The following is a 22,273-nucleotide window of genomic DNA, read 5'->3' as shown; positions in this document are numbered from 1 at the left end:
GACAGTCAATATGTTTACTCCAGGAAATTAGCTGCAGTGAGAATCAGACGAGGTCCAGAGATGTGAGAGTATTTAGAGAGGAAATGATTGGCTGCAACACGAAAACTCTTAATATGAAATTTGAAAAAAAAAACAAACCCAAAACAAACAAACTGTTTACTCATAAATACTCCTTTTTAGACACACACAAAGTAAACACTTTAAGAGCACAGCCACATATTAAAGCTGTAATTAGTGGGATAGTGATGATTAAAATGCAGCCTGACCAGCACGTAATTAACCCAAAATGTCAAAAAAAAATTCAGCTGGAATGAATTTATTTCACATTTTTGAGCAGCTTTTTAAACAAGAACAGAGTAATGTGAGTGAGCACACATTCCTGTGTTTATGTTAGTAAAGCAAGAGGTCGTGACCCCTCTGTGAGTGAGCATGTGTGTTGTTTCTAAGAATGTCACTGAGACACACTCCTCATTACATCCACACCCAAACGGAGTCAGTGGTTTCTCTGTAGGTCTGTGTGAAAGCCTCAGGGTCTCTGCAGGATTGTTCCGAGCTGCAGCAATCCCTCCCTGAGCCTCTCTGCTCCTGACTTATTGCTTCTCGTCAGACTCAGACTGAGCTCCCAGACCTCCCTCAAGAATTCTCATGTTAGCTTTAGGAGATGAGGTTATTTCCACATTCCTGGGCTCTTACAAAAAACACGCCATCAACAAGAAAACTGCTTATTTCGCAATCATACTCTCGTTTATTCTCATCTTAAATGTTGGTGAAAGTTGGAGTCAGAGAGGAACCTAACTTCGCTATATTATTAATATATACAAGGACACGTCTCTGCTTCTCCTGAGCTTGCATCACATCGTGCTTCACCTCAGTGACCTCTGGGCGGATTTTGAGATGACGTCAGGTTGTGGTTGTTTCTCTGAAATGTCACTTCAGCTCAGCACGTTAACCCTCTGACCCCGACTCCACCCTGTCCCTCCTGATGGATCCAGTCATCAGTTAGGTTTGGACAAGAATGAAGTTGTCAAGATCTTACATAACATAAACACATGTGACATGATTTCAAAGTTTCCTCCTACTTGGTGACAGATTTTGTTACAGTGAGCGTGACTATTAGTCATGTTTGTGTGACATCATTGAAGACTCAAAAAAGACTCTGGAGGAGTGAAATGGAACATTACTCAGCAGATTCTCGCTCACCTGGAGGCGAATTCTTTCTATTGTAGAGACTCCATGGTGAAACGTTGTCGGCTCTGTGGGTGGTAATGCTGGTCTCTCAGTCAGCCCAAATGTCTACAACTTTTGAAGTAATTGCCTTAAATTTGGAGAGAGTGGGATCGGTTGGGACAAGGGGACGGTGCCTGTGCCATTCACACACCCTCTGTACTTTGGACTCTGAGCCAATTTTGTCCATTTCTGAATACTTTAGATTTTTCCTTTATATACCACATACATTTTTTTTTACCCTACCCATGTTTGGTGTCATTTTTTTCAGCACAACTTCACCTATATGATCTGACAATTACTTTTTCACTTTAACCTACTTTGTTAACATACTGGGCCCAAAAACACCAAAATCATCAAAGCCATATTAAAAAAATATGCTATTTATTACAATAAAAACCACAAACATGCTCAATGAACTGTTTTAGAAGTTTTAAAAGTGAACATGGGTTGCAAATATGAACATGTAAAGGTAAAACTGAAATATAGTAAAACTATATACAAATATTTCCCATAGTATATTTATAGGCATTTTTTTTTTTACCTTGTCAGCTGCAACTCTTCAGTACAAACTATGTGCAATATTACACCCTGTCTTCCTCCTACTTAAACACTCTTACCACTAGCTTCCGCTGCTAGCTCCCGCAGTTGACTTCAGGTGTGGCGATTTTGGCCACGCCCCAATCCACATTAGACCTCTCTACTATATTCACCACTTAGATTAGAATCAGCTGATTCAACCACTTTTTTTCTGTTTTGTAATCTGACAAAAAAAATGACGAATATATCGAAAGAAATGCAACACCTGCCCATCCCGTCCTAATTTTATGCGCGGATAAATATTTATGTACTATCGAATTAAAACTATCATAACTGTATCGGTTTTACATGGTCTATCAACATCAAACGCCGGCGTGATCATAAACCCGACTATTCCTCTCATTTTATTCACAGTTTTTAAATCTAAAGCATGTAAATAACTTTTTGGCTCTTTTGTTGTTTTTCATCTGCCGCACTGTTTTTAGTTATGCCACATACAAACAACATATAGTTGGAAAGATGACCTTCTGGCCTGATCAGCTGATGCTCATGTTAGCAGTCTGAATTTTTGTTGGGTGCCAGCACAAGAGTCCAAAGTGTGTCTGCTCTCCCTGGGAGTTTTCATAATTCATATCTTGTTACAAATTAACAAAAAGTAGACAGAAGCAAGTCAGAGGCTTTCACTGTGAGACCCTCTGTGAAGTAAGGTAAATGTTTACAACATGAACTTTATAATGGCCTACATTTGACCCCTGAGCCAACACATTCTCACTCCCACCTCGTCACATATCAACGTTTGGTCATTGGCTTTTCATGTCAGGATATGACGTGCAAGGTTCCCTGGGTGTGTTGATTGTTGATACTCTGGGACGCTGTGTCAAGTTCAGCCTGTTACATGCATTGTCTGATTTCAAAATACACTTATTTTCTCACAGGAAATTACAGTTTGCATACAGTCTATTTCAAAATAAAAGCACTATGTCAGTGAAACACAGTGAGTTGACTTTTTTTTTTCTTTCAACAATAAAAGCATGTGGTTGGGTTTAGGAAAAAAACAGGGTTTGGTTTTATAGTCTTACGGGAAGTAAACAAAGGCCTCCAGGGTGAAAGTCCGTGGTTGCTGGACCCATCCAGCCACCCTACTTCTCCCTGACGCTGCTGGGTACCGTTACACAGTAATGGCGACCAGCAGTGTATCATGCTGACGTGAAAGGACAGCATTTTCGTCTGTATCTGACGCCAGAAGTCACTGCCCAAGCATTGGATTTTGACGACTTCAGAGTGAGACCGGGTTTTGAATGTGCAGGGTTCAACTATTTAACTTTGTTTAAACTCTCAAGTTGTTTGTTATTGACTTTCTTTTTCTTTTTTTTAAAGTGAAACAAACTCAACATAAATCTTTAGGCTGCAAATAGCCACTGAAATGAAGACTTGGAAGATGACAAAATCCATATCTAGTGATGTATGAAAATATGGTAATTTCACTGTTTTCTTTTTCTCAAATAAAGTGACACTGGAAATGTAAGGTGTTGACATTTACAATTTAGATATATATATTTTATAGCCCAGCACAAGGTGTCCCAGCTGACCCTATCCACTCTCCCAACTGTCCCAGCAAGGGTGAGTTTTGGGAAAATGTACTCCTTGTGCATTTTACAAAATTACACCTTTCATGTTTGGGTTTGACTCCAAAAACTTGTCAAATAAATCGTAAGCAGACACCTTTTATCTGTTCAGGAATCAAATTATTCTCATTACTGTTCTAGTAACCTGTGAGTAATGTCAGGTTAGTTCATGATGATATAAAAATGTCCCCTGCTCTCCCTTACAGACAAACCTGATGCACAGATATGTGACTTTTAATCTATCTTAATCTTAATGTCTTAGAAAAGACAAAACCAAGTCCAGTTGCGTTCGATTCAATTGCCTTGAGATAACTATGACCTGGATGAATGAGAATATCCACAGGTATCTTAATTATCATGTCAAAGACTCTTAAATGAGTATTAAACTGCTATTAAGATAAAACTGGGCTGTCAATGCAGCAGAAAGACTCCACTGGTTTTGAAATTGGTGCTACATGACCAGAGAAAACCGGCTGTGGAACTTACTTTCACTCAAGAGGTGAAAAACCTACACTTACCAGAATGCATTGCACCGCACCGGATGTTATGCGTGATTGGACGTTTTTCTACCCGGAAACAAAATGGCAGCCGAGAAACGGTCCGGAATTATAGTGAAACGGTAAGATAAAATATGTTTCTAAAGACATTTTAAGTGACAAATGAGCAACACAGAAACAGAAACGTGGTTCATATTTGATCAACACAGTTTAATCTTAGTTTTACCGTTTAATCTCAGTATTGTCAGCTTATTTTTCACAATAGAGGAAACAGTATGGTAACCAACTGTTCACAAATTCTGGTGTTACAGCCACAAATAACACTAAAATATTTGAGCTTAGAGGTGAGCAGGGAGATGTGACCTCTGCCAAGATGGCGTCATGTTTACCACAGTTCATGTACTCATACTGCCCACGCTGTTAGGATATAAAGCTGGTTAAAAATGTTTTAGGCTGTTAATAGATATTTCTGTGCACACTGAAACACCTGCCAAATCTCATAGTCTGACGATTCAACATAAACTAATCCTGGCATTATTGCAGTGTATCCTACAGTGTATTTGTTAATATACCACTGGGAGTCACTACAGTCACACATCCTCCAGACACACACAGGGCTTAAGCAGCTTAGCTGTCAGCCTCAGGCGAACATCACAGCACCATGAACATGTCAGTGATCATGTCAGACGATAATAAGTCCCAACAATCAGTGTTTTCACCTAAAGCATCTGAAGTCCATCAGTCCTGCCTGTAGGCTGTCCAACTGTGTGGAACATCAACATAAAGTATGACTAACTTTACACAGTTTACATGAGGTGTTTTCTTACAGGGCACACACTGACTTTCCACCCATGGCCTGTGTAGACACACATGTTACAAACCATAAATATGAGATAAGATAGGCGATAAGAGAACTTTTTTTTTTTTTTACGCTGAGGGAAATTGTTGTGCAGCAGTTGCAAAACAAAGTCAGAGGAGGACTGCAAGGATTGAAATAACTAGCAAATAAAAACTAACTATTAGGGATGCACAGTCATATCAGCACATCATCTGTATTGGCCGATATTGGCTTTAAAATGAACTATGAGAATCGCCGACATGCTGTTTCTTATTTTGCATAATGAATGAATAGGACCTAGGCTACATTAAAAAGTATTGTATTTCAGCCTTGATGATCACTAAATTTAGGAAGATAAAAAAGTGGATATATCGATATCAGTATCAGTTATCGGCCAAATAAGTTGTTATATATCAGCATATCAGATATCGGCAAAAAATCCAATATCATGCATCCCGTCTGACTATAAAACTAACATTAAGGTTCAAAATATAAAAACGAGTGAACAGTAAGGTGCACACAGGTGCAAACAGCATATAGAATAACACAAACAGGTTAACAGTATGGATGGTGAAGTGTGGCTGCTTATGAATATATTTGTGTGCATGGTTAATACAGAATGTTCATGATTAAGTCTATGATATTTGATATTGGTAAAATATGTAATATGGTTGAATAAATAAAATAATAAATAAATGAATAAGATTAAAATCACAACGGCCAGTTGGACACAAGCATTTATACAACATTCACATGTGTATAGTCTTCCTCTTTTCCTGTTGCACATTAGTTGTAGTTTTATAAAACCAACATTTGTAGGAGACATGTTTGTCCTGTCGGTCACTAGGTGGATCCTAGTGGCCCCCCAGCCTCGCAGGTCCCGCCCACAGACAGCAGGGCTGCTGACAGATCTCCATTTCATAGCGGACACACGGACAACGGACCCAGTCACCGGACGAACCGCACCCGCTGTAGGACCTCCTGCTCCCCGACTTTTCTCCCTCTGCCCGGCTGAAGTTTGCTCTCCCCGCTGTGAGGATGAGTGTGGCGGTGGCGGAGGGCTGTTTTCTGTCCGCCCTGCAGCCCAACTCCTCCTGCACCGCTTATGTGCTGCCCTCGGACGGTCCGTCTCCGGACCCGGTGGCCAAAGCAAGGAGGGTCCGAGAGCAGGTCCGGATGCGACTGGCTGAGAAGAAGTCCTCCTCCCTGACCAGACTGGACGACTCGATGATCGGATCAACAGGTGAGACACATCTCGTTGAATAAGTTGGCCTTGAATGAGCTCCGGCTGCTGGTACAGGTTGTTTTCCAGTAAATACACAAGAGGTTGAAGAACCGACTGCTGCAACATTAAATCAACATTATGCAATGGCATGGTCAGGGTCACCAGGACAAACTAACTGAGAGGGGATTAAAGGGATTAAAGTGCTGGAATATAACTAACTACTTTTAAAATCGAGGCAGGATACTTATTCTTGACTATTTCACTTAAATGCATCTTTTTACTCCACTACATTTGTCTGTTACTTATCAGATTACAACTTTTCCTACTCTTCCTCTCTAGTGAAAACAAAACAGGATTTGTTTCTGATAAAACCGAAGGATAAAGTGTTCATTTATTTGTGGAGTAAACTCTCCAAAGCTGAATAAAATCTTTAAAATCCCTTTTGGATCAGATGTAAAATGCATCATCATGAAGCTAAGAACTGTGCTGTTTTTCCTGACACCATGACAAGTCGACTTTTTCCAGATACCAGCCATGCTACAAACATGATGATCTTATAGAATATGATGCACTGCTGTAGATTAAACCACGCAACAGCATATACAGGAGTTAAAATGAGCACAATCTTAAACATCTACCGCGGTAAAATGCAACATACACAATTTTCCAGCAGTAACATTAATCCAAAAACATCAGGAAAACACTGTCAGGAAGTTTTGCTGATATGGGGCGGCACGGTGGGGCAGTGGTTACTATTGTTGCTTCACAGCAAGAGGTTTCCTGGTTTGAACCCAGGGTGGGGGAGCCTTTCTGTATGGAGTTTGCATGTTCTCCCTGTGTCAGCGTGGGTTTTCTCAGGGTACTCCAGCTTCCTCCCACAGTCCAAAGACATGCAGGCTAATTGGTGACACTAAATTGTCCGTAGGTGTGAATGTGAGTGTGAATGGTTGTCTGTCTCTATGTGTCAGCCCTGTGATAGTCTGGCGACCTGTCCAGGGTGTACCCTGCCTCTCGCCTAATGTCAGCTGGGATAGGCTCCAGCCCCCCTGCGACCCCTAACAGGTTAAGCGGTTACGGAAAATGAATATATTTGCTAATACATACTTTTACTCAGGTAAAGTTTCAAATGCAGGACTTTTGCCTGTCGTGGAGTGTTGTCAGTATTGTGGTGTTACTACTTCTACTTAAGTAAAGGATCTAAATACTTCCACCACTGACCTAAATGTAGGCTGAAAATGGTTGCTATATTTTGGTGAATCAATAGGCTTTGAGCTGCATTGATTAGCCTAATTGTTTGGACCACTTGGGCTGTGGAAGACAGAAACACAACAGCAACATATATCGTCTAATTAAGTTGTTGCAGTTAGTGTTAGCAAACAGTTGTCTACATCAGAGGCTCCCAACTGGTGGGTCACGGTCCAAAAGTGCAATGTGTGAAGTTTGTACAAAAACACAGTTTATTTTGAGGCACAGTGAATTTCTGGCACAAGCTTTTATTTGAAGTGCTGTTTCCTGCTGTAGAGTGAGTGACTAACAGACAGCTATGTGACAGAGACAGCAAACTAGCTAGACGACATGGCCAAATGCACGTATGACACTGATTATATTAAACTGTGTGGACCTTGAACTAATGACTAAGGAGAAATCTGGACGCCGTGGCTGGACCAGTTGGGAACCACTGGTCTACGTGATATGATTGTTAAATATTCTGTGGTTTTGGCTCTTGTTCTTATCATATTCCAATCTGAGCACACATTAGTGTATAACACTGTCTGTGGGATCATAACAGGTACATACTTATATGATAATCTGTGTGGTGCTTTTATTCTGAAGGGACTTTGTCTGTGTGCTCAGTAATGGGTTGACAGTGTTGTACATCGTGGTGTTACTATACAGTGTTGTGGAATTTGTTATCATAATATTATTTTCATGTAGGGCTGGGCAACATATTGATATTGTATTGATGTCATGTTATGAGACTAGATAGCGTCTTTTGCTGCCTTTAAAGGCTCCGTAACTGTAAAGTGTAGGGATGCATGATATGCACAGATCAGTTTTGGCCAGTATGTCTGCCATTTTTCTGTTTCTGAAAACAATCATCTGAGTGGTAACCATATCCCCACATGCTGCGGTCTTACTCCACTTTCCAAATGTAATTGTACACCGTCTGAGCACAGAGGGGGCTTCTGGGTTTTGCTGCGGAGGCTGAAGGTTTTGGGATTATGACTCAGTTAGTTGTCAGTAAATAGAACCATTAAACAGTTGCTCACTCTTACTGTGAAAGATCTGGTGTGCCACTGAAATGTTGTCATACAGACCGTAAAAAAGAAAGTAAGAAAAGGTGAATAAGTCAGGAATGTTTCATTATTATTGCACATAACACTCCAACTCCTATGATTTCCAAAATTAGACAACCCTGGTGATGTCATCAGAGGGTTAACGTGACTAAAAGCAGCGTTACAAACTGGAGGTGGAAGAAACTGTGAGGGAGGTGGTCATTCAGGAGGCAGGGAGGGATGAGGCTATCCAGTTGCATTACGGGAAACAGACCATTCCTAACTGGACAGAATCAAACTAATCTTAAATTAACAGTAATTATTTTGTTCTTGGGGCACACTGAAATGAGGAGAGTTGTATACCAAATTAAATATCATGTACCAAACTGTCTGGAATGAATACACACGCCATTTTTTTATTTATTTATTTCCATGTCATGCACACAAGCATGTGCCCAACCCTCATGGGTTACAAGACTCCATTACAAAAACAGCAGGGGGCTGTGGCTCAGAGGTAGAGCGGGTCCTCTACCGATCGGAAGATCAGGAGTTTGATCCCCAGTTCTTCCAGTCTGGAAGCATCCGTGGGCAAGATAATGAACCCAAGTGTATATGAATGCTAGCACGTGGCACCATGTATGGTAGCCTCAGCCATCAGTGTGTGAATGGGTGAATGTGACGTAGTGTAAAAGCACTTTGAGTGGTCAGAAGACTAGAAAGCAGCTATACAAGTGTAGTACATTTAATGATCCAGTGAACAATCCAAAACCTGTGCTATCCCACTGCTCATTATAACGATCATTGTAAGCTCTTTGCTACTAATACTGCTACTGCTGCTCCTTCTTCTTCTTCTGGTTAGTGGCAACTGGTGTTTAGGTGCACCTCTACAGGTGTATGGGGGATTTAATTTAATGGAGAGTTTATCGAACATTTAATATCTCTATTGAAGAAATTTACAAGTATGTGTAGCATACTATGCTAGTGATGTATGTCAAGTGATGTAACATTATGTTATTAACTAATGTAGTTATTTTAAGCCAAACCATGATGTTTTTTTCCAAACCTAACCATGTGCTTTTGTTGCCTAAACCAGTGGCTCCTAACTGGTCCAGCTATGGGGTCCAGATTTCTTCTTAATAATGAGTTGGAGCTCCACACAGTTTAATATAATCAGTGTCATACTTGTGTTTGACCATGTCGTCAAGCTAGTTTGCTGTCTCTGTCAAGTTAGTCTGAGTGGGCGGAAGTTCGCTGCATAGATCAGCCTCTCATTGGGCGGAACGAGCCACTCGCTGAAGTCCCGCCCTACCACCTCCGGTTGTGTAGCAGTTTTCAACCGTTTACTAACTTTTGCGGTGTTTGATCTTGCGGGGATGTAGCCATTTTTCTGCCATTGTTTGCGCCCTGTAGGCGATATTTTTGTGGGCGTGTTACACCAAAACTGTTTCCCCCCGGCAATATTTTTGCCAGTGCACCGTTGCTGTGGCACCGCCCAGAACGATTGTGATTGGTTGAAAGAAATACAAGCAGGCGGGACATTTTTTTCTCCAATCTTAAAGTGAGAGTCGGCCCAGCCAGACCTTTCTTTTTTTGAGAAAGGTCTGGTGAGCGAGACTACTGTCAAGTAGCTGCCTGTTAGTCATTCGTCTCCAGCAGGAATCCATCCATCCATCTATCCATGGGTTGCAGGGGCAGCAGGCTAAACGGAACGAATAAAACCTAAAAACAAAGTATTTTTGCCAACGTTGTGAGTTTATTTTGAAAAGAGACTGCATACATTTATTCAGAGGAAACTGCATTTCCTGTGAAAACAGGAACTTCCAAAAACAATGTTGGAGGGGTAACTAGAGTATCATAGTTTGACTTTTAGGGTCACTGACCAAGCGTTGGTATTTGAAGTGTTGGGAGTGAGTTATGTTGGTTTTCAAGGCTGCTGTAAACTGATGTGATTTTCTGAACTTACCAGACTGTCCTAGCTGTTGTATTATTTGCCTTTACCCACTTAGTCATTATATCCACATTAATGATGATTATTTATCAAAAATATCATTGTGTGAATTTCTGTTAAGCACCAATAGTCAACCCTACAATATCATCACAATATTGATATCAAAGTATTTAGTCAAAGCTATTGTGATATTTTTTGCCCAGCCCTGGTTACAGCACTTGTATCGAAGTACAATCTCATGATGATGTTGAATTTTGAAATTCCAATTCCTCCCTGTTTTTTATCTTTATAAAACCTTGCTCTGATGGTCACTTGCTCCAGTGCTACAGACTTGTGTTCAGAGCTGTGTTGGGCTAACTTTTGCTCTGACACATCACGGCAGGGACACAATAAGAGAGCTGTAGCATCCTCGTGTTGAAACAAGCACATACTTGTTATTGTGGTCCAGTTCATCCCGAGGCTATTCAGAGGATTAATGTCACTTTGGTGGAAAGACAGCTCAGTTTATTCAGGGATGATTACTGTGTCAGTTTGTTTACAAAGCCATCACTTTTGATTGTTTCACAGTTTTCTGACAGGAGATGATGAATGTATGAAAACATATATAAATTAGGTCAGAACAGTTTTTTATTCTCGTATATTGTACACAGGTTTGTCATTGTGGTCTATGAGAATTGATCTACGAGTGTGACTTCCTGGTGGTTTCCTGTTTTTTCCTCTCTGTGGAAACTTTTATTATGACATCACAGGTTCCAGTCAGGACGCAGTAGAGAATATTAAGCACACAGCTCATGGTCTTTATCTTGACATGTGCAGCTTTATAATAGTGGCCACTGGCCAGTCAGCCTCGGAAGTTCGGATGATCCAAATCCGTCTCATCGCCAGCTGAACTGTGACCGCTCATTAGTCTTTTCAAAAGGAAAATAGAGGAGAGGAAGGAAAAATTCCTCCTCCATACAACTGCTACTCCTTCTGTCTGATAAGACAACAGCACCTTAGTTTGACCCAACAGGCAGTCAGGATGTTGTGTGAAAGCTGCATCTGTGAAAACTGATCTTATTTCATTAGTAAAATGACTAACTGCACCACCAAGCCAACACAGATCACTTTTCATGAGAGGTTTCCATCACACACATACACAGTTTTAGTTGGAAAAAGTGGTGGGTCAACAAGAACTTTGGGCAGATGTAACATTACAGAATTACACAATTGTACAAAATGACGTTGCGTGTGTGAGGCTTTTCCCGCAAAGTGGCATCTCGAGCTGCTTGGCATTTAAAACACCATTTTAATTTGATCCAGACACTGACCTTAAATTGTAGAATAATGATAAATAATGGCACCAACTAAGGATGTGTCATGCTACGCACTGGAACGACGCTCTGCCACGTTTTTTTTTCCCAGGTGAGGAAATAAAATAAATGCAGTTAACATAATCTGGTTGAAATGCATATACATTTTTTAAATGTTTAAAGATCTAATCATCACTTAAGCGTATGTCACATTAACATATAAGGTGGCGCACCAGATCTTTCACATGTCTCAATTCATGCTCTAACATGCAAGAAAAAATTCCACCTTAAAAGTTTCTGGTATCTGCCAGGAGTAGCCTTTGAATAGCAGGGTGAAGTTAAGTTATTTTTACTCAGTCTACAGCTGCTGCGAGAGGCAGCAAAACATCCTTTCATTTTATAGTTATAGTTTACTAATATATGAAAAACTCTCCACGGTATTAACAGTCATATAACCTTCAAAACCAGCCACAACCCTGAAAAAGAGTGATGGTTCTCCGTTGACCAGCTCCACATTTTAGTGTGCTAGGTACTCCAGCAGAGGAGTGAACAAGAATGAAAACGATTCTATTGATACCATTGGTCCATCTACACCTTTCACAATTGAAATGGAAAAATAAACGTTCTAATGTGTACCGAACTAAACTGAACTGAACTGGACTGCTTGGTGGAAACGAGGCTTGTTTGTTGTACGTTTTTTTTCCCCTGTTAAAGGGTTTTTTAGGGAGTTTTTCCGTATCCTCTGTGCGGGTCGAAGGACAGAGGGATGTTGTATACTGTAAAGCCCTCTGAGGCAAATTGTTGTTTTTGGGAAAATCCTGCATAGTATATCTTTCAGTTTATGGTGGCTCTCGTCTTCATTTAGCCCAAATAAGCAAAATTCCACCATGAGATCAAAGTTGCCCGTTGTGACCTAAGTTTGGAGTTTGTTTTGTGTGACATCTGAAGTTGAATAGAAGTGAATGAGCCAAAGAGGTTTGGCAAATCGGATAAAGTTTACACATTGTGGTCTGAATTCAGCGTGGTCTGGATTGAGTCCAGCCACGATGAGAATGAAAGGAAGGGAAACAGATGGAGAGGGCGAGTGAAGCAAAATAATGCAGACTGAGACAGAAATGATTGCCGTCTCAAGAGGTGCTTGTATGGATGAGAGTGATTAAAGAGGGGTTCAAGTGTTTGATTCTGAGAGACTCCAGGCTTTAAATTGTGATGTTAAAAAACACGAGAAATTCAAGTTAGCTGACGTCTGGTTCAACGCCCTCCTGAGCTCACTGACCACCTTGTGTGTGGAACATTCCTTTCCAATCTCCTTTTCACAGCATGTTATCAGAGTCTATTTTAGACGGGTCTTTACTTCAGCCAGTGAGGTCAGGCCTGCTGTCATTCTGAGTGTTTGATATTTTCACTGCACTAAAACCACAGGGGTTAAACATCAGAGAAAATTGTTTATACTTAGATTGGATGACATTTGATGGTTCAGAAAAGACTGTTTTCTCAGTTGTGGCACTTCTGGCCTTGGAGGTTTGTAATTGTATTGTCCTGAGATCTGAAATAAAGCATGCTGGATCTGCTGTCAGGAACTCAGAGCCTTGTCTTTTAACCTTGGTTTTTCTTTTAACCACGTCCAAGTGATAGTGAAAAACATCTCAGGAGGAACATCTGAGGTAATACAGAGTTTCTACCGAGAAAAACATCCTTATCCACAACTGTTCGATTTTAAGTTAAGTGAGATAAAAAGCAAAGGGCATAATGACACGAGCAAGGAATGTAACTGTCCTGACTACCAAGGTCAAGCTTTCAATCAGTGTAAGCCAATTCTATACACAGTCTTGTCCCAGTTGTTTTACTTACGGTACGTATGAGCTGTGATGAGAGGAGATGGGAGTGGACATTTCTCGTGTTCACTTGACTTGGCCTGGGTATTTCTTAAAAGTCACAGAATACTGTTAGGTACAAGCTTTTTACGCAACACTTGGTTGGCTGGTTGGTTCTGTCTTTCCAGAGCAAGACACTTCAACAAGTGTTGGTCAGGTTGGTTATAATAGATTTGGTGACCTCCTTACCTTTGGTCTAGTGGTATCTTGGTATCTTGAAATCTCTTAGACAGATTAGGGCTGCAGCCATCGATTCTTTAATTTGTTGAGTATTCTACCGATTATTATTAATTGAGTAATCGGATAAGAAATACTGCTTGTTTTTATTAATAACTTTAGCTTTATTCAAGGGCAATAGTAATATATGAAAGAGAAAATTGTTTCCTTTTTGAAAATTCGACATTTTTATTGCTTTAATTGCAAAATCATTTGTCAGCAGTGCGCACTTTAACGGCTGTAACAGATCAAATGACGCATCTGCAGCAAAAATAACCCCAAAACATTTCACACGCTTAGCGTTTTCTGACTGAACTGGCATCACTCAAACAAAAAGTGCATTTAAAGTGCCACTGGCATATTATCTGTCAGTATTACAGGTTCATGCAATTTAATGCACATTCACTCACCCTACAGGATTAACTTTTACAATTTTTGCTGTTTTTTCAACACTCGGGTCAGAACGTTACAGCATTCATTAGACATTTTGGGAAATATGCTTATTCACTTTCTTACTGACAGTTAGATGAGAAGGTTCATACCACTCTCATGTCTGCACACCAATTATAAAGCCGCAGCCAGCAGCCAATGTGGCCACAAAAGTTCCCAGTTGTGTATCTGTCTATTTTGATCATATGACCCTCTTTTAGTGCAAACCTTTACAACCTTTTAACCTCAAGCAGTGGCACCCCCAAGGGATGGCAAGGGGGCCAAAGTCATCCCGATATAATTGCTGGCCCCCAAAGCAGACACTCCTGTGGATTCAGTGAGCCCGGTTTTATTCATGTGTGATGATGTCAGTCTCCATAGCAGCCATTTCATTGTAGTGAGACCATTTTTTGGAAATGAACATCACTGTATAAATTCACTTATTGTGGCCTCATGAAACTTTACAGCTACAAATTAGAGACCTTGTGCATTCAGAGGATGTGTGGCCTGTATAGGTGTATTAACTAAAAGGGGGTTTTTCAGCAGTTTTCAGAAGTGCTCGTCAGTCTTTAGACGCTTTGCTTAACTAAAGACTGATGTCTTTCTCCGTGATTTTGTGTTTAGATGGGCGGATACAATTTCAAAGTTTAAAAAAACTCCCTACGTTGCAGAACCAATAGTAAATCTGCAGGGCGGTCCTTTGGTGGCTCGCTGAACTCTTGTGCTTGTAAACATAGTCCGACTGCGTTAAAAGTTTTAAACAAAGTTGCTGTAAGTCCTTCATTTCCACAATCTTGTGGACTGAGCACATGTTTGATAAAACGTAGGTAAATATCTTGGCATCCATTTTCAAGCTCTCTGTAGCTGGGTTTCCATCCAAATGTATTGCAAATTTTAAGCGAATTTTGTGAAAATGCGCAAAAGAAAATGCGAATTTATGCACGTTTCCATTCATTATTGTTTTGCGAGTATTGGGAGTCAACAGGTCGAGCAGAAGGTGGCGCTTCTCATGAAAAATAAAATGCAAAAGAAGACCTGTAGAAGAAGAGGGCGCCGTGAGATGACGTCATTGAGAGCGTCTCATGTCCACAACTGATGTAAACAATTACCGGCACATCCATGACTACGGCGAGATGGAGAGATTCCTTGGGAACTTCTTGGCTATTGCGAGAGCTCTCATCACACTCATATCAGCGTTGTCAGCCTACATAATGCCGTGATGTCTGTGTTGGTACACCAGGCAGCGCACATGATGCAGCGGTATTCAACACATCCAGTCTATTCAGGTAAGCTGTGAAATAGCCTACACTCACCTGACACTGGAGTAATTACCTCTCTCTAAGTTCACACAGGTGTGTGTGTGAAGTAGAAGTAGGATTCGGTAGCCTACGTCATTGTTTATTCGCTAAATCTGTTTCCATTGCCAAAAGTCGCATTTTCCTAATATCGATACGCTGACATTTCCACCCCCTCCAAGCGTAAAAACTTTTTTGCGATATTTCGGCCCTTTTTCGAATTTCTGGCGTTTCCATTCAAGTTTCTTTTCGCAATTGTTGAAAATGCGAATAAAAATAGGTGGATGGAAACCCACCTTGTGTGTTTGGGGGAGCGCACATTTCCGGGAGGGCGTGTCCTTTTCAAAAATGCAAGAGGCGTTGCTTTGTTGCCGGCCGTTTTCTCCGGTGTATTAAACACACTTTAGAAAGGAGTGTCCCCAGACTATCAGAAGGCGGAGATCTCTGATTGTCTGGTGGCGAGACTATCCAATTGCTAAAAAATTTTTTAAAAATCTTACAGAAATCTCCAAATGCCACAAGTTTTTGATACCATATCACAGCGTGGATTTTATGTGGTGCTCCTCAAGGTCTTAATCTCCTTTCCCACTGCACAAAAAAGAATGCTAACATCCGCTAACATCTGGCCTTTTAGGTCAAATGACTCTTCAGTAGTCACAGGTATTTATCGGCTTCTGATCATTTTTAATGGAAACACAACATCCGGGTGAATGCGCTAATTATAGCCCCTTAACGAGTGAGATGCAATGACATGCCACCACAAAATACCATCCCTCTCTGCCCTAGCAGTGCTTAAACATCGATCCAAATTAGTCTGAGTTTGAAAGAGAGACTGAATAAGTAACAGATAAATAAAAAGACCACCATATAGTTTTCACAGGCCTCCATGCTGCTTTCTACTGTTTACTAACCTGTTTTCTGGCCTGTCCGTGATGTTGAACATGACACACTAAAGAAAAAACCCAACACACAGAACAGCATACACATCTGCTGCAGAGCCGTGTGCACAGCTCTGGTCTACTGGCAATAGGAAAGGAGTCCATAGCCTATTTTTAGTGGTTTAGAAAACCTGTGCACCAAATTTTGCTGGAAAAGGGGTATTAGTATCCTAATGTTTGACCATTTTAATCAGTTCTCAAGGGTTAAACATTAAGCACCAAATCTGTGTAACAAATACCATCAACCCAAAATTTGCTGCAACAACTTGAGGCATAATTAGGCATGGGAATGGCCATGATATACTACCATCATAATGTTCCGAGTTCTGTACACTCCAAATTTTAAAAGTTTGAATAGGTGCCCTACTCAAACACAATGTTTACAGATTTATGACTAGAAACACTTAACACACAGTGCTGAGCTGCACCTTAAATTAATCTTCAGGGTCCCTGCTTTCACACAGTGTAGACAACTTCTGTGTGGCATTTACTGTTGACCTGCTAATGATCCCTAAAGATCCCCCCAAAAACAGACACCAGTAGGTCTATGGTAGGAGTCTAAGAGTTAAACTTGAGAGGGATTGTTCCCAGTAAATGCTTTGTTCCTTACAATCATTCAATTTAAAGCTGCATTTTAAAGGAACAGGGCAATTAGTCCTCTCCTATTGTCATGGTTTTCAAATAGCCTATATACTAAAACAGCATAATAGACTTCCTGAGGTTCAGTTATAGCTTTTGGTTTTGGTTGCCACCCAAAGATTTCCAGGGGCACCATCTGGCCACCCCTGTGAAAATGATTGTCATTATGTTGTTTGTTTCACCCCACATGTGGAGAGTAATTAATGTTATAAGACTCTGGTTACTTTCTGTGGAGTTTAGACTAATGTTGGAGACCAAGGTGTTGGAGGACAGATTGATTTTTGGATATCATGAGACAAGGACTGGAGCTTTAGTAGAAGATGAGTTTGCGAGAAGTCGTGGTGTTGTGAAAGGCTTGGCTGGGGACCATGACCCAGTAATGGCTCATGGTGAATTAGAGGTCCTGCACACATTCCATACACAATGAATACATAAATCTCTGAGAGGCTTCTTGTTTTGCAGAAGCGAAAGAGAAAACAGTCTCATCTGGGCTTAATCACAGTCATAAGACTTGGAAAGAGGGTTTGATTAAAAACATATGGACACTTCAGATAGCAACACTCCCATATTTTGGATTTCTCATGGCATGTTAGTGTGTGCTTTCTTCACACGCAGCAACTGTGTTAGTAAGATATTAGACTTGTAACCATTTGAATATGTCTTTCAGTCTTTTAGTTGAGATATAAAATGGATATTTGATTCACAGGCCACCAGTGAAAAGCTAACGGGGTAGAATGGAGACAACAGCAGACACCCTGATGGAGGAGTCTGTATATTTGTTAGGCCGTGGGATCAAGGCTAGGGGAGTCCAAACAGACACACAGGAGACACTCCCACTCTCCTGGATCATTGCCAAGATAGATAGCTGCTCCAGAAACATACACAGTAACACTCATGTTATGCTCAATTACAGCTAGTTTGTTTGACATGTTGTCTGACCATGTCTGAAATTAGGAATGTTTATAGTTTGTCCAAACGGACACATTTGAAGGCAGGGTAAAAAAAAAAGGACCACCATAAGGAGGGGGGAATGCATTTAAATATGGAGATAACAGTTTGCCTTTTTAGAAATATCCCCTCAGAAGCATTCATAGTGTTGTACTCATTTGTTCACAGGCAAATGACATGAGGGATGAGAAATAGCTGTGTCAAGAACTAAAAGCGTTGGACAATCACGGTGTGAAGTGGTTGTGAATATTGGTTTTAAAAAGTTACAGAAATCGTCACACACAGCCTCCTTTAATCCAACATCGGAGAGCTGCGAGAGGGTTTCCGAAACTATTCCAAAGCTAGACGGTCAGTTTAAAACTCTACTGTGTAGGATTTAGTGGCGTGTAGCGACAACGTTGCAGATTACAACCATCTGAACTTCTCCTGTGTGCCAAGCGTGAAGGAACGAAACATGAAAATGCAAAAATGTCAATGGCTCTATAGAGCTAGTGCCTGGTTTGTCCATTCTGGGCTACTGTAGAAACAACATGGTGGACTCCTTGGAAGAGGATCTGCTCCATATGTAGATATAAATAGCTAATTTTAAGGTCACAGAAGCACATAAATTCTTACTTTCAGGTGATTACAAATTAATGAAAACAGATATATCGATGCTAAATCCTACATATTGGAGCTTTATGTATTCAGCTGGGATCTATTTGCAAGACTTTTTATCACACCCTCCACCTCTGACAGTGAGGACAACAGAAATAGACAATATATGACTGTAGTCTGGGAGAAGACTCCCAGCTGGAGTTGAGAGGTTGGTCGACTGATTGCCCTTCCATAATGAACTTTATGACAGTCACCACAGTCGGCTGCCCAGGGGGGTCTTAATAGTTCCAGCTGCTGGTACTGATGATTAACTGGTTAGATTAGGCAGTGATGAAGGCTGAAAGATGAACCAAATGTAACCAATATGAGGAAGAGAGCAGTGTATGAGACGAACAAACTGGACGGTTTCTCAGGTTCTGGAAATATTCTTCCCTATGAATATTTGAGTGAACAATTAAAGATATTTAACCTCAAAGTTCTTCAACATAGATAGTTTTTTCATCAAATTACTCACTTTGCTATTCTTAGAATATCTCTGTAAGGCTACACTGTGAAAACTCTAATTAAATAGCTGCCTCTTCGTCTCCGTTTTAGCTCTCCGACGAGGACTAAGGTGCCATCGTATCCCTTTCAGAGCCTTTGTAATCCAACATGGAACAGCAGTGTCTCTTTGAAGACTTTGCAAAACTTTATTTATCTTTATGTTTTATGGATTTTGTACAAAACTTTGGAACAAACTCAAGGCTGTCATACAACATAATTTAACCTTTCCTATTATTTACTTTTAGCTTATCATTAAAATATCATATTAAACTAACATAAAAGTCCAGTCCAAAAAAAAGTCCAGACCTCACAGTGTCTGCTAAGAAAGATTCTGGCCCTCGGACAGATGTCGTTGATGACCCCTGAGGGCCAGGGAAGCACAGGGCCCGGCTGTTCATGCTCTGACCTGACTGAGATTTTAGATAAGCAGCAGTACTTTCTTGTTAGAGCATGCTGTGTTGGCCTCACCTGTTCAAGTGACAGTGGAGAGAGCTGTGTACCTCTAGATGTTGATGAAAATGTCACTGCGTGGATATTGTAGGGTGCTCTTGATTTCTTGTTTCAGCAACAGAAACGGACTTTAAGCCATGTATTAATAATTACTCAAGCTGTTGAATGAGATGGAGATAAGGTTTAAAAACAGTAGAGCATTCCTGATAAAAAGTGATAAAATGGCTGTGCAAATAAATCTGGATCACTACAGCTGATAAGAGGCCCTATATGTAAAGGCATCTCTGTGGTTCTGTTGCAGTGTAAGAAGAGATCCAGGTTACGTGGACTACATTGTTGGTTTTACTTGTCTTACTGTGGTGGTCGTATATGAGCATACCTTCCTCGACCCCTGAACTGGTGATGCAGATGTTGAGGCATGCAGGCCAGGTCCCCTCCCAGCAGCATCTCCTCCCTCCTTCCTTCCGTCCTGCGTGTTGTTTTTCTCCAAGCCATTTACTCCAGGCCCCTTCCTCTCTCCGTGGCAGCTCACTTGTATAATGATTTACAGTATAACATGCTCTTGAGTCTGAGAGTCTTCATACATGTAGTTACAGTGTGCACTAGTCTATATAAAGCCCCTTCACTCACATGTCTTCATGTCTGTGTACATTATTCCCATCTGTGCAGTGAAGTGAATCCATCTGTGTTCTACTGCAGGTCGGTCCAACATAAACAAAGAGCTTTAACGTAGAGACTGTCTTGTTAATGATTTGTGTTTAGGCCATTAACTGAGTATTAGCATGCTTACATGTGGCCTTCATTTGTTTCCTTTGGGTCATTCTTGTGTCTTGCAGAGTCTTGCAGGGCATTGACCTGGTTGGTGTGTAAACAGGGTACACTGTAAATAGTTTGTGTCACTTGTTGTTTCAGGAATTTGGCTTGTGGGCAACACTGTCATCTCACAGGGTCTCTTAAAGAGTTACCTCATACATGTGGAATATGTAACCAGGGGCAAAAAAAGCAGCCCGGAAATTGGCTGTCAAGCAGCCCCAAGTTGATGCACCAGATTCAAACTGACACAACGTGTTTGTCGATCAGCGAATCATTCATTAAGGTTTTGCTTTTCCTTAGCTGAGGGAATTACTTAAGGGTGTTGCTCAGAGTCTCTTGGGTTTCCGTGGTGAAGGAAACATAAATTACTGCACTGAAAGAGCTTTTACAACAGTAAAATTCTACTGTTTCCATTTGTTTGCTTGCACTTGCCAACCCCTTATCGCTAACTATTACATTTAATGAATTCTGATTTAAGGTCAAGCATGTGCTGCTTCACCGCAGTGTTCAGCAGATGGGTGAGGGCATTTTAAACCCGGAGAATGATGTGGCACACCATTTTTTTGTGTACATGAAATACCTCGTCAATATCTGAATTGGAAAGATCCCGTTGCATAAAACCGCAGAGCAATCGTTAGTTGTAACATGGCTGGAAGAGAGCAGCTTAAAAAAGTTGAGTGATCCAACTCCAGACGTTGAGACAAATCATAAATTGACCTTCAGTCAAATTTACAGTACAAAACTAATCGCTTATCATTAAGGGTGTTCATCTGGTTCTCCCAGTCGCAGAACACTCTTCTTAGGATGCCTTCATTGTCCTCATGTATTGCATGTTGCAGTTAACATGCAGCCAGAGGTACCTTATGTGTATGATGTTATCAGTTATCTTATGCGTTAGAGCAGGGGTAGACAACCTGAAGCTCTCTAGCCCCCCTCCAGTGGCTCCCTGTGACTTTGACAAAAAGTTATATGGAAATAAATAAAGGTTATTTTTTTAACGTTTTAAGTTGTATTTATCATTGTTGGCCCTGCCCATATTGATTCTTATATTCTTCAACTGTTAAAATGTGTAGCCTACACTTGGATCAAAGAAATTTTTAACAATCAATCGACTAAAATTTGTCATATGCCTATAACCTGGTGCTTTTTACACTAAATTTTTTGTCAAACCTCATTAGCAGTGGCTACTTGAGTCCCCCTAGCGAGGCTAGGTATGGATTCCAAATCCAAAAGAGGAAAAGTCTCAGAGGAAAATAGAAAATTTAATAGTGCTTGGAGAAATTTGTTTGCTTCCACCGCCAACGCTGCATGTTTTAGAACCAAATGATCATAAATAGCCCACTGATGAGTAGTCAACTTGTGGTCAAACACATCAATGAATGCACATTTAGACCTATTAGTAATGTTAATAAGCTAAATAAGACTTAATATACTGTGTTACCTTTGCTATAAGGCTCAAATATGTGTTGCGGCTCCAGACAGATATTTTTGTTTGTTAACTTTGGGCCAAAAATGTCTCTTTTGATAGTAAAGGTTGCCGAGCCCTGCCTTAGGAAGCCGACATGGAGCCAATGAGTTGCCACAGGGCACATTTTGAAAATAATTGTGGTCAAGCCAGCTGTCATTCACAACTCTAATGAAATCATTACAACTACATTGCATCTGAATACTGACACTCATTGTCCAGAGCCAGTGACAGACTTGGCGAAGTTAGCACAAGGATACACGTGTGACTACATCCGGTTTTCAAAAGGAGGTGTTAACAAAGGGTACATAATGCCGTGTTGGCGGGGAAAAGACCGGCCCACCAGGGAAATTCCCAAACTTCCTGATGGCCAGTCTACGCCTGTATCTAACATAGTGGCGAGATAGTTTTGATATGATAGAGACAGGCATCGTTGCATTGTTCTCTTCAGCTTTGAGGCTGCTTGGAAACAGGTTTGGTCAAACCATCATTGATTCCACGCAAGCACAGATGTTTTATAGATTAACTGTAGTGTGTGAGTGGGAAAACCGTTGTGTCTTAAAAATACCCTTACTTAAAATGTCACCTTTTGTTTTGTTCT

The 22,273-nt window shown here is 40.7% G+C and overlaps 1 protein-coding gene across 1 annotated transcript in view; it reads left to right on the top strand.

Moving 5' to 3' along the window:
* The first annotated feature begins 5,630 nt into the window (after positions 1 to 5,630).
* LOC125900908 (plakophilin-3-like) overlaps positions 5,631 to 22,273 on the top strand; it is a 48,098-nt gene continuing 31,455 nt past the window's right edge. The window contains exon 1 of the mRNA XM_049596187.1: positions 5,631 to 5,967. Within this exon, the coding sequence (XP_049452144.1) occupies positions 5,763 to 5,967 (205 nt within the window). The 5' untranslated portion in view covers positions 5,631 to 5,762. The remainder of the gene's footprint in view (positions 5,968 to 22,273) is intronic.

This window comes from Epinephelus fuscoguttatus, linkage group LG2 (genome assembly GCF_011397635.1).
Source record: "Epinephelus fuscoguttatus linkage group LG2, E.fuscoguttatus.final_Chr_v1".
NCBI classification, from domain to species: Eukaryota; Metazoa; Chordata; class Actinopteri; order Perciformes; family Serranidae; genus Epinephelus; species Epinephelus fuscoguttatus.
This window is presented reverse-complemented; position numbering and strand designations above follow the sequence as displayed.